Source organism: Paralichthys olivaceus, chromosome 5 (genome assembly GCF_024713975.1).
Source record: "Paralichthys olivaceus isolate ysfri-2021 chromosome 5, ASM2471397v2, whole genome shotgun sequence".
NCBI lineage: Eukaryota > Metazoa > Chordata > Actinopteri > Pleuronectiformes > Paralichthyidae > Paralichthys > Paralichthys olivaceus.
The window spans coordinates 6,750,028-6,762,770 of record NC_091097.1 but is presented as its reverse complement, the minus strand read 5'-3'; the positions used below and the strand labels follow the sequence as shown (position 1 = coordinate 6,762,770).

The 12,743-nt window shown below is 43.2% G+C and overlaps 1 protein-coding gene across 1 annotated transcript in view; it reads left to right on the top strand.

The window, feature by feature from the left end:
• ngfra (nerve growth factor receptor a (TNFR superfamily, member 16)) overlaps positions 1 to 12,743 on the top strand; it is a 34,139-nt gene that overhangs the window by 694 nt on the left and 20,702 nt on the right. Inside the window, exon 2 of the mRNA XM_020094194.2 lies at positions 2,537 to 2,699. Coding sequence (XP_019949753.1) covers positions 2,537 to 2,699 — 163 coding nt within the window. The remainder of the gene's footprint in view (positions 1 to 2,536; positions 2,700 to 12,743) is intronic.

Genomic DNA, 12,743 nt, shown 5'->3' with positions numbered 1-12,743 from the left:
TTATTATTACCCCTCCAGCTTTGCGCGCACACACATGCCCTCACACGCACCAACACCTTCCTCTTGTGGTCTCCATCCTTGGAGGAAAAGTTACAGATAGCGCAGCTAGAGGATTACTTTATGGGAAATTGAAATATCAGCTTCGCATTTGGCTGCATCCAGGACATCCAGTCTGATGCGCACTGGCCCAGACGTAAACAGTTGCCTATCAATAACTAGTTCTGGCACAGTTACGTGGTAGAACAGGGAGAGGTATAGTGGTACAGGGAGGCGTCAGCAGAGGTAAAGGGACGCTGCAGCATCTTAAGAAAAGTTGGAGAATGGCTGGTGGTGAAGCGCAGAGCGGAGCGCACATCCATCTGCCCGTGCGTCCTGGTGGTATGTGTCCAGGGCAGCTGCTCTCTCAGTCATCGTGTGAACAGCCCCTGTAAGCGAGGGGACACTCTGTTATGACAGCTGCTGTAGAGGGGTTGGAGACGGTCGGCTGCACTTTTGGTTTAGAATTAAATTTAGAAATAAACTCTCCAATTGACCGTGAAATTGGGGGAGAGTGCAAAAACAAGCGTATCGTGCTGGGTCATCTTGCGTGTTTCCTGGTGATGGTGCAACAATTTCCCTCCCGACAGAATGTGTCATTAGTCTGCTTTTTGGGTTATAATCCAGGGAGGTGTCAGGAGAAGAGAGGGGGTTGGTGCAGGGGAAACTCTTCTTCTGGGGGTTTGAGCTGCATCCCCAAAAAATTTTGCAGGAAGAAATGCGTCTGTCATCGTGATTTTAACTCATGAAAACCTGATGTTTGTTCAGAAGATGTTGAGATAAAGTCAGGAGGAGTGATGAGGATGGCAAATGCAAAACGTGGAATGACAGAGAGGGTGAAATATCGAGGAAGAGGAAGGAGAATGAGGGGGAGGAGGAGAGAGAGCTGGTGGCTGCTCAATACATCTGCTTGTGAATGAAAGCAGGGACCAAAGAGAGAGGAGGGAGGGGGAGAGAGAGTAAGAGAGGGAGGGAGGGAGAGAGTGACAGAAAAGTTTGAATTGATGTCTCAGCAAATGTGAATTAAGTGGAAATGAGATTTTTGCTCGTTGCATAACAAAAAGCCACAGGACATGAAAGGGATTCAGTATAATGATTTTCTTTGTTCTGAAATGTCTGGATATGAATTCCTTTTATTTGACATTGTTGTGTGCACACGCACAAACACACACACGCAAAGCCTCAGTTCTTTTGCCAGTAAAGCTGCGTGGCATTCATATCAGAGTGTAGTAGCAAAATGCAACATGAACGAAAAGAGACAGAGAGATAACTGATCAGAAAGATGTAGACATCACGAGGGAGACAAGTAAATTGTGCATGCAAGTAATTTAAACCAAATGATCAATAGTTACATAGGATTAAATATGTGTTGGGAAGTACATGTGTATTGACACTGCAATGGTTGTGTGCTGCATGTATTCAAAGTTACACTGAACAAATTGGACAGCGTAATGGAAAAGAATCTGATCCAAGACAAATCCAACTCTCTCACCTCAGCTGTGGATCCAGTGAGAAGGAATTTAGTCTATGAGAACTTCTAACAAACCCTCTGGAGCTAACATCTGTTGACAGAGTCACATTTTTGGGGACTGATCCTCCACTAAGGCGCGATAAACACCTTCAATGTAAAGCATAAGTGAAACAAAGAGACCTTTTGGTTAAAGTTAGGAGGACATGAAATGGGCTTTCTGGGGCTTGAGCAACCACAGAGTCAGCATACAGTCCAGATTAAATTTACATAGATTTGATATCAAACTTCACGGTTGCTGTAAGAATGGATCAACTGGAGGGACTATGCATCTGTGGTTGGTTATTCTCCTGTCAGTCACCTGCTCCAAACCCTAACCTCCAATCAGACGGTCACTACAGATGATCCAAAACATATTTTAGGCAGTTTGGGCCAATGGGTTTGGGTTAGAGCTCTGTTTTGGATATGGTTTTTGTATAAGGTTTATTTTAGGCCTGGGGGTTCAGATAGGTGCAAAGAAATACATTATTGTAAGTCCTCACAAGTGTAGAGGTACATGCATGTATGTCTCTGTGGGTGTGTGTGTCTGTGGTGATGGGAAGCAGAGGCTGACGTTCACAGCTACTCTCACCTTTAGACAGTAAACAGGACGGGCATGTGTATAATGTGGTCCACACATGATCCTGTGGTAGCTGCCTGACTGGAGGATGTTGTACGTTTACTATATTAGAGCTGATGGGCCTTCAGGGGAACTGTTAGAACAATTCATATGACTGCCTGGTTCAGAGTGTATCTAATAGGCAATAGGTGGAGACAACATGATTTATGATGAATCCTGAGAGCGGTTGGACTTAAGTAACAGGTCGTACACATGGCAGTGATTTTCCTCAATTTGTTTTGCTGTGTATAGACTCATTCTGTGTGTTTGTATGTGTGAAAGTTTGTGTCCACTCTCTGTGAGTGTGTGTGTGTGTGTGTGTGTGTGTGTGTGTGGCCAACATGCTCCTCTAACATTTTCTACTGTGCTGCCAGGTGGCGTTAGTGTCGTCATCTAAGACGGAGCGGGCGGTGCTGCTCCCCTGTGACTCCGGCAAGTACACAAGCAACGGGGAGTGCTGCATGGAGTGTCCACCTGGAGAGGGCGTGGTGAAGAAATGCGGAGCCACTCAGACTGTGTGCGCCCAGTGTTTGGACAGTGAGTGAAGATTTTACTGCATAAATATTATACATGTGTGTGCACTGAAGGGATCGAGTTTAAAAGAGTTCAAATGAAGAAAGTCAGCTGCCGTCAATTCTGGTTTTGAACACGTGGGCACCACTTTTTAAAAAGCCACCGTTTATCCATGGGTCGTAAATTCTAAAAAGGGCTTGAAGTTACAGTGTGTTTTGCACCTTGGTCTAAGAGTAATGTTCTCTAATTTGGCCTGAGATATATGGTAAAATGACCACAGACTTGATCATTATGTATGATGATTTTTATTAGCCCCTAATAGAAACAACATCTATAGGTTGCCAGGTTATAAAAAAACATCCTTTTGCCTTACCCTCTAAAAATTAAAGGCTAGATTTAATCTTTTATTACTTATTTTGGTCGTTTATGTTTTATTGACATTGCCACTGGAGAGATAGACAAGAAAGATAGAGGAAGAGAGGACCACAGGCAGCAAAGGGTCCCACAAGAGGCGCCAGTGAGTCACTGACTGGACAGTCTCAATCCAACATGAATGATGAAGACATAGAGTAACAGTTAGAAAAAGGCCTTAGAAATAAACCTGTGTTGCAACCAAACAGTGCATTTGCTTCTTTCATATGAAAGGGTTAGACAACCTTTGTGGACCAATTATCTTGTGTTAAAAATATCTTTGAGTGTGTTAGAGTCATAAAGTCATCTTTTGACTTCTATAAGTAAAATAAGGACTTCTATGACCGGTGTCTTATTAGAAAGTGTTGCCAAATTTTTTTTCCAACATTGGTTGTGCAATATCTGAAGTTTGTGCTTCCACCCCCCTTTGTGGTCTTCTCAGCATTGTAAAATTACATTAAAAACACACCAACCTCACCAATGTCAACTTTAATCTTTCTACAATGTGGTTCCAACGAAATCTGTTCCACGTGTGGTCAAAATATGTTTCACATTTCAGTGATTTGGGTGTGCTGACCCTTTAATAGATCCAGCAAGTCATTTTTCACACCAGAATGCTAAAACCTGACAATGCAGAAATTCCACCTCCTGAAATTTGTCATACCTAAAAAGATAAAATCAAATCTGGAAACAATCAAAAACATGAAGATAAATATGTACACAAGCTGTTGCACAGCTGCAAAACTCTTCACCCTCACCATCAGGACACACTCACACCCAACAAATGCAAAGTCTCTGCTCTCATATCATCTCGAGTTATACATCCACCTTCGCTTTCTTTGGTTTTAATGGCAGCTCAGGCCCTGAACTGCAAATACTTGTAGCGTCAAAGCCAAAACAAACTTCTATTGTCCAATTGGTCATTTGTGCAAAGTGTCTGCTTTTCATTTATCAACAGTCCTGAGAATTAAGGCAGGAATTCACATGTTTGATGCTTGTAAGTGGCTCCAAATGTGTTCGCTTACAGCTCTGTTCAGGCTGTGAACTATTAGCCCTCGCTCTACACAGCAGAGCTGGGAGAGAGGCCAATTCTGCAACATCTCAGAGAAGAAGAAGAAGATAAAGAAGAAGAAGAGTCGATGCTGCAAACACGTGTTCTTCTCAATTCTTTCTGCATCGGGTCCATGCAGCTCTTTTTGCCCTTTAAGATGCTGGTCTGTAACTTTGTCAGGGCGCAACGTGAACGTCAAAGTAATAGGTCACACCCGTCACCGCATTTAGTTCAGGACGAGGCGAGGAACTGCAAACGAGACAAATGAATCACACCTGCTGGTTTGAGTCTCCGCGGTGCTTCATTTTCTTCTCTGTCGAACGCACATGCTGATTGTGGCGAGTTTGAGGCTTTCACACAGCAGAAAGGCAAAATGAGCATGTGGTCAGAGTGAGCTCTGTGCTGAACATTGAGAGGTTGCAATGATTTATCCTGACAAAACATGTAAACGCTGTCGGGCTGAAAACAAGAACTGCTGAGGCAGAACACATTGATATCAACTGGGTGTCATCACGAGGGATTCTATCAAATTGTTCAGGAACACCGCCAGCCTGATGGAAATGTTTTTGTCCAAAGAAAACACATTTTCAGATTATCTTTGAATTTCTTTTCACAACAGATGCTTATCTCCATGTTATGTCATCGAGCAACTCAAGTCTGGCTTAATTCAACCCTTTGAAGGTTTTATTATTTCGAATGAAGGAATTCGAGCAGCAATACGTAGATGGGCTGAGAGTCAAAGTGCGACATTGACGCTGGAGAAAAAAACAAAACAACTAACTTAACTTCACATAATCCAACTCTCAACAATCAATATCTGGATATTTAGAGGTGTTAAATTTACAAAAATGTCTGACAGCACTAAAATAATGGCAACGCTGTTAAATGTCGTCATCAAACAATATGGTTATGATTGACTGGAGCAGGAAATTGGATGAGTAGATTCTGGATTCTGTGGAGAAACATGCTGCAGGAGGAATTAGTCCAACACGTCATATTCCTCTTTCCTTTTCCTGCTGTAAAACAACAGCAGACGATGTGTAGCTGTTACACTGCAGCTCTGTTTTCCCCATAATGTGGGTCGGCCCTTCAGGACTGTAATTGTGATGAGTATTTCTTTCTTTTTCTTTTTTTTTTTTTGCTTCACTCACTCATCCCCCCGCCCCTCCACACAAGCGAAATCCCTCGTCGTGTCTCCTCTTTTCTCCATCCTGTACTCGCCTCTCTCAGCCAGCAGCACAACCACCCCCTCCTCCCCCTCCCCCTCCCTGTTGCTATGACTCATCGTCTGTATTAGCGGATAAAAAGGTATTAGCGAGCTAGGCTCCAAAGGGCAAGATCTGCTCATTCATCATGCATACTGTTACATCAAAGCAGCTTTACTCATTTTATCTGGCTAATTAAAGCATATTAAAAAAATATTGAAAAACCTATTGTGCCTCGAACAGTGAACAACTGCAGATGGGTGAAACAATTAACGGAAAACCAACATAAATTGTCTTGGGAAGGTGTTGAGCTGCCATGTGCTGCCAAAACAGCGTCAGTGCACCCTGGCACTGATTTTAGTTGTTTTAGTTTTAATCATCACCGTGTGTCATCCCCATCTTTATTAAGTGGCTAGAAGTTTTAAAAGGCTGCTGCTCCTGTTTTAGTTTGAAAATTCCAGGGCTGTGTTTGGGAATGGCGATGCAGTCACCTGCATTTGCTTCATATAGCTTTTTATCTGTCATGACTCGACTACCAGCAGTGATGGTAAAACATTGTTTCCGCTCAAGCTGTTTTTAGACACTATATGGGTCTTGAGATTCTCTGGAGTTTGCTGATCACACATGAACAACACAGCAGAAAATTCTCTGGTCAAACACGTCACAACACAGAAATCTCCAGAGTGTTCAGGTGACTTGGTGCAGCAGGCAGGACGTAATGGAACAATTCTCCTGATCTTCTCACGTGTTTTTGTTTACAGCACATCGACACCAGTGTTTAACACCAGCCCTTATTTTCAAAAGCACTGACATCTTCATCTGAGTTTTCAATCCTGATATATTGGTGTTCTTTGAGTTTTTTTCTGTTTTGCATTTGTCGCATGTTAGAGGTAAATCCTTCGCAGGATCTCCTGCTGTATTCTCAAATTAGCTCACTTGGACTTTATCTAGAGGTTTTTCTCAGGGTCTGTCCTGTAGAACCTTGGGAGAAAGTCCAGAGCCTCTCCTAACATGCAGCCTCTCCAGTGAATGTCTGGAGATTACCTGGAAGTGCATGTCTGAGAGCAGCTACACTGTCAGTAACAGCTCCACCTCATTGCCAGTCCAAGCAAGTCATTCTATCCCACCCGGATAGAAATGTGTCATGAAAGGATATAGGTGATCACTCAGACAAACTTTGATTTGCAGCGGTCCCTCCCTCTCTGGGGACAATTAGAACCAAACCATGGTAGAAAAAATGGCCACCCATAACATAACAGAGCGACTGGATCCCCCTGTCTCTGCGGAGTCAAACATTCAGACCTGTACCATTGAGTTGTGGTACCTCACAGATGTAGAGAATATGGTGAAGATGACTCTTCTGACCACATCTCTGTAGTTTTTGCATTCATCTCTGTAATGAGGGGTTTATGCACTGCAGCCTTTCAATAAAATCCCTCTCTCTGTAATTGTGGATGAACCGTTCTCGCTGACACAGTCTAATCACGTCCTACACTGTCATTCTTGGTCGCCAGAGGAGGAGTTGCTCTTCTGTTTTTCCTTACACATTTCAGTTAGCATCACCGTCCTCAAATGTGCGCTGTTGACTGCAATTTCCGAACCTACTTACTGACGTCTTTCCTGTAGCTCTACATGCAGATGTCACTTAAGTCAATGTTCCTTCTGAAATTCAAGCCAGCTGAGCGGTCTTTGTGACTGAAGCTCCTGCTCTCTCTGCCCCAACAACGAACCCTCTTTCAAAGTCACTCTTGCTGTCTTCATACATCAGAATCAACCGTCTCACACAAAATGATTTGATGTTAACCGCTTTGTTGCACCATAGTGCACCTGTGTAGAAGCATTTGCATTTGTTATGTCTCTCCAATCATTATTCAGGTTTTTCCTTCAAATCGTCACCTCTGTATATCATTTGGCAGAACAAGAAAAATATTCACCACTGATAAACACGCAAAACCTCAAATACCCTGGAGGTTTCTGGTGCCGAGTGCATTTTTGTCTCTTTCCCTATTGTTTTCGTCTCAGCAGATAAAACCTTAGTGTATCTGAGGCCCACAGAAGCACACGCACCTAAATCAGGCTGAGTGGGATTTATATGGAAGTTAGATGCTGAAACCTTGACCTTACCTGAAAAACGAAAAGCTAAGAATACATTTTCTAAAGTGCTGAAATTAATAATTAAAGAGAAGAATTCAGCACATCCATTTCCTGTTTCATGGTAAATATGGGTGAATCTTTATTTACCACCAGCCCCCCTGGATTCCCCACTTCCTGCCTGTGGGATCCCCCTCCTCCGCGGTCCTGGCTCGGGACGAGTGCCAGCGTCAGCATCGCTGAAATATTTATCAGTCTCCTCCACTTTTCTCAGCTGTCATGGGAGACAAGACAAACTGGACCTGCCTCACTTAGTGAACCATTCAGAGAGAGAAAAAAAAAAACTTGCCCTGCTAACTGCCTGAAGATCTGAGAGAAAAAAGGCGGAACCCCATGAGTCAATGTAGCATTTAAGATTAGCCCTGCTGGCTCGACTGGAACAGGGCTCACTGGGGATTTAAAGGAGGAAAAAAAAGATTCACAGCCTCATCTGATGAAGGCAGAAGCAGAGCATCAAGAATCGCTTCCAACTTTGGATCATGGGGGTTGAAGGTGGCAATGGAGATTTTTTGCCTTTGGCAGGAACTCTGTGGTTGTTGCGAAGGAAGTTTCTTTACTACATGACTCTCAGTACCAAGTCCTCCAACTTGAATGATTGTATACATCACTTGTAGTACCATAGATAGGACAAAGGGGGCGTACCAGACACAGAACTGCAGGAGTGAGTCCTAAAATCTGGAAATATGGTCTGTGAGACATTAAACACATCAGTAAATATCCCATGTTAGGATTGTTTAGTAAAGTTTTTTGTTGGCGGTCACTATAAGTAGCAAATGAGATGACAAACGTTGTCATCAGGATGAACACGGAAACCCTTGCTATGTTTATGCTCTTGCTTTAGTAAACAATTGGTAACTTACAACTTGTCAGGCAAAAATAAGCATTTCCTTAAGGTTTGTGGACATCATTTTTTATGGTTCCAATCTATTATTGGAAGTGTGTCATGGATTTCATATGGGAAATAAACAGATACTGTGTTTTCCTGACCCATCCATGCAGCCCAACCTCCTTACAAGGACTTTGTTGCTCAATTGTCACCTGACATCCTCCTTTGCTCCTGTCACAAGAAATACAGCCACCACATCACCTAACGACATGGGTCGTAATGAGTCACTTGCACAGATGACCTATGGGCTCAATTGTTGCAGAAAAACAGTCTTCATTCTAAGGAGAAAAACAAAAGCAGAGTAGAACAGGATGCACAGTAATTATTGATTGTCAAATTAGAGCCTTATATCACCGCTTAATAACTTTGGTAATATCCTCAAACACCTGTTTCTAATCTGGAGGCAGTCTGTGTGTAATAAAACACAGAAATCGTTCATGTTTTAAAGACAAATAAAGTTTTAGAGCAGCTTTCCAAATAGTGATAATTTATCCAGTTGGCAAAAGGTCAGCCGTTCAGGTGGGAAGAAAGCGGTGTCTCTGCTGAGATGTGGCAGAAATATATCTATCCTCGCTAAAAGCTTACACCTAAACTGCTGATTGTGAAGATCGTGGGGCAGTTTCAAGGCCATCCAGAGGTACATTATTGATGTCACTAATGGGGCTGAAACGCATCAGCATTTGAGAGGGGAGGGGGCTGAAGTGACACATTTTAAGTGCATCATCCCCCCCACACACACAGCCACATCTCCCTTTACCAATAAGAGGTTTTACTGCCCAACATGAAAACTCTAAATGCTGAGCTGCACTGATCATTGCTCGATTGGGGACAATTAGAAATAACGTCATATTTTATTAAAGAGACCACTCTACCTGAATCCTGATGGCCTTTAACTCTCTTCTTGTGGGCCCCAGATGGCACGTAAATCACACACGCACACGCACACACGCACAACCCACACACTTTCATCCCCTGCCCGTTCAACACTCGGTGCATATGGTCGCATTTAGACGTGTTTACACACAAAGACTGCAAGAGGGCTCAAGCATGCAAGTTAAAATTAGCAAGGAAGCCTGCTCGCTGTGGGATAATTGAAATGAATGAGGAGGAGAGCTTTGCTTGCTGAGCCTGACTGCAAACAAAACAAAGGCCTCAGAGCTTTACGAAATTCAAATAATCATTTACCCCGGGGGTCTGCTGTATGTCTAGGGTCTGGGCCGTTCAGCCGCTGTCACCCTCCTCTATCATCTCTGCCTCCAGGCACCCCCACACATCACCCCTCACTAATAAGAGCAAAAGGTGATGAAAGAACTCTGGATGTGCTGGTGTGTGTGTCTACCTGAGGAGGAAACTCAACTCACTTTACCTCCCCCTTACTGCCACATCCCCCGTGACCCTTCCCCTTCCAGTCGTACATCAGCACTTGCTCTACGCTTTAACCACTAAATCATGCTTTTTACACTGAGGTTGGGTTTTGAGCACCAGACCACCCACAAACGCCTACTTCCGATTGCGTTGTGTCAAACAGTCTTTAGGTTTTATTCGAACAAATCAAGCAGCCGCTCCCGCAGAGCTCGGTGATCCCCCCCCCACCCCCCTGCGCTGTAACATTACGTGCGTGTACCCGCCCCGCTCAGCCTGCCTGTATAATGTGACAGCCTTCTTCGTCAGGCCTCTAAGCTGCGCCACTGTTTACAAGGTGCTTAGAGCTCCAGTCTGTGCCAGTGTTTACTCGCCAGTGCCGCTTACAGTGCAAAAGCAAGTGCTGGGACATTGCTGCAGGGCTTTTCACACTGACAATATGCTGTTGCTCATCACGACACCCACTAAGAAGTACGAATGGGAAACGCACAATGCAGAACTGTACACAATGTGTGGGACACATATTTACAGTTACACCCAGCCCGTATGAGTTATTTCACTGTAAGTCGATGAGCGTTTCACCACAGAGAAGATTTTAACCAGTGTTAACTTGCTGCATATTTCATCATGTGAGATGAAGGGTGAAAGGGACGAACTGTGCTGGTAATTAAACAGCCTACAAAGCTGTTTTGACACGTGTTCTTGTCTCATAATCACATGTTCAGAAACCTTCATGCCAGATGAATGGATAACAAACTTCCAGCTGCACTTTGCCAGCCCTCTAATGGTTTCTGTGCTGCAGGGATTTTTGCCATATAACCTTGGTGACTGTGGTTTGATTCTGGCTGAAGGATTGTGCCATGTCTGACTGCAGCTTTTGCAAGGTAACCGCTCTCATGTTGAGCAGAACTGTGAAGCCGTGAGTCTGAGCTGTAGGGTTTTTTTTCTCCCATCAGCCTCTCCACTCCACTCTCACCCCATTCAACCACTGAAACACTCCCAGGACACACACACACCCCTCTCCCACTGTATGCATAAATCACCAGGCATCCAATTATATCTGAAAATAAGTCTATATGAATATGAAATATTAATAGATTACTGTGTCGGAGCTCTGAGTGTAACAATAAGCTAATTTGAGGTCGTCACTTCCTCAACAGTGAATTCTCCCGAGTCCTCCCAATGCAAATGTTCCTGAAGAGCAAATCTGAAGTGTTTGAAGTAATTGAAAAGCAGCAGGCAATTAGTCAGCAAGGCGTTTTACCTCAGTCTGTTCAACACCGTTCTCCACACCTCAGCTGCTATCGCTTCTACTCACAAACTTAAAATTATTGATTTTTTTTTTTTTTACACCACACTAGAGGAAGGGCTTAATCAATTTGCAGAATTATATTGGTCCTGCTTAGCAGTCTAAAGCCTATGGAGGTTTAACAAATGTTCCTACAAACCAGAACTGGCAGATTAATCTAGAGTGAATAGATGGATGGATGGTTAAATGTTGTACAAACATTGTGGATTCCTTGAGGATGAGCCCCATTCATTCCTGATATTTGCTTTTGTGCCACCAGAGGTGTGACATTTGTGGTTTTTAGTGAAATATCCCAACAAATATTAGATGGAGGCCCATGAAAATGTGTACACACATTTGTCTCCCTAAGGATACATTCTAGTGATGTCTTATCTCTTCATTTGGCTTCATCACTGTCACAAAATTTTAATTTGTATGCCTTGACTAATCCTAATTATCTGTAAAACCACTTGTGGAGATAGATGTTGCCACCAGGGTCTCATCACAGCAGCCTGAGACAAACCAGTTGCTTTTCAGCATTTTATTTTAGACCAGCAAACATAAACTCAACAAAACTCTTAACTTAAGACAAGACAAACTTAAACTTGCCAGCTATGTCAGCTGGAACCTCAGCTTTGCAGCTCAGCTCAGTCTCTCATTGTCCCATGAGTTTCTCTTCATGTGTCTCTTCTCATGCATTTTCTCTGTGTCCCTGTGTCTCTCTCTGGCAGCTCTGCTGCTGCCTTCTGAACCAGAGGAACAATCAGCTAACAGCCCTTAGCTGTGCTTAATCCTCTGGTCCAGGTGGAGGTGCTTTCTGAGCCCCCTCCATGCCCACACCACTGAAATTCCCCATTGGTGCACTTTTAATGCATTTACTTGGTGTCAGAAAAATGAGTCCTGGACTGGGAAAATTCACATGAAGGCCTTCCTCATGGCAAACTTTAAAACATTTTAACAACATTTTACAATCAGGTCTAAATAGTAGCTTCTAACATCGACTTCTCAAATTTAATTTTGTCATTTCTTTATCCATATCTCACATGCGCCGAACACCACTTTTAGCTAATACAGATGTTTTTATGATTAACGTGCATATGTCACATTGAGCATATGTCACATTGTGCATATGTAACATTTGTTACTATGCAAATATTGTCAGAGTTGTTAAGAAGTTGTTTAATCACATTTTGTGAGAAATCTTGGGACTGTTGGATCTTGGCGGTGGTATGCGATTTGCTGAGTGGCATTCTAGTAGTATGGTTCATTTAAAAGACTTGCAACAATGTGAATGAAGTATTTCCAAACAATTAGCAGAAACGTGGAATTCCATAAAGTAATCGCTTGATAAGTTTTGACGTTGGGTCTGTATCACCTGTGGATCACTGTAATCATATGGATGCACTCCACTGTGTGCATGACTGAGATTAAAGCAGTTTACTCAGTGCAACACAAACACACTGAGATCAATATCGTAATGAGCGCACCAGGCTTTTGACTCGCTCCCCAACAAGAGCACCTTTCTTGTCCTCGAGCACAAATCACTAATAGCCCAGTGGATCAATGTGTCCTCCCTTCCAATGGATGTGCAGTAAACATGATTAATGTCATTAGAGTCACTGTTAACCCCATTTATGTCATCATATTTCCTGCTCTCTCCATCTTCTAACCTCTTTTACTCTTTTATTCTCCCATTCTTCCTTCTTTCATCTCT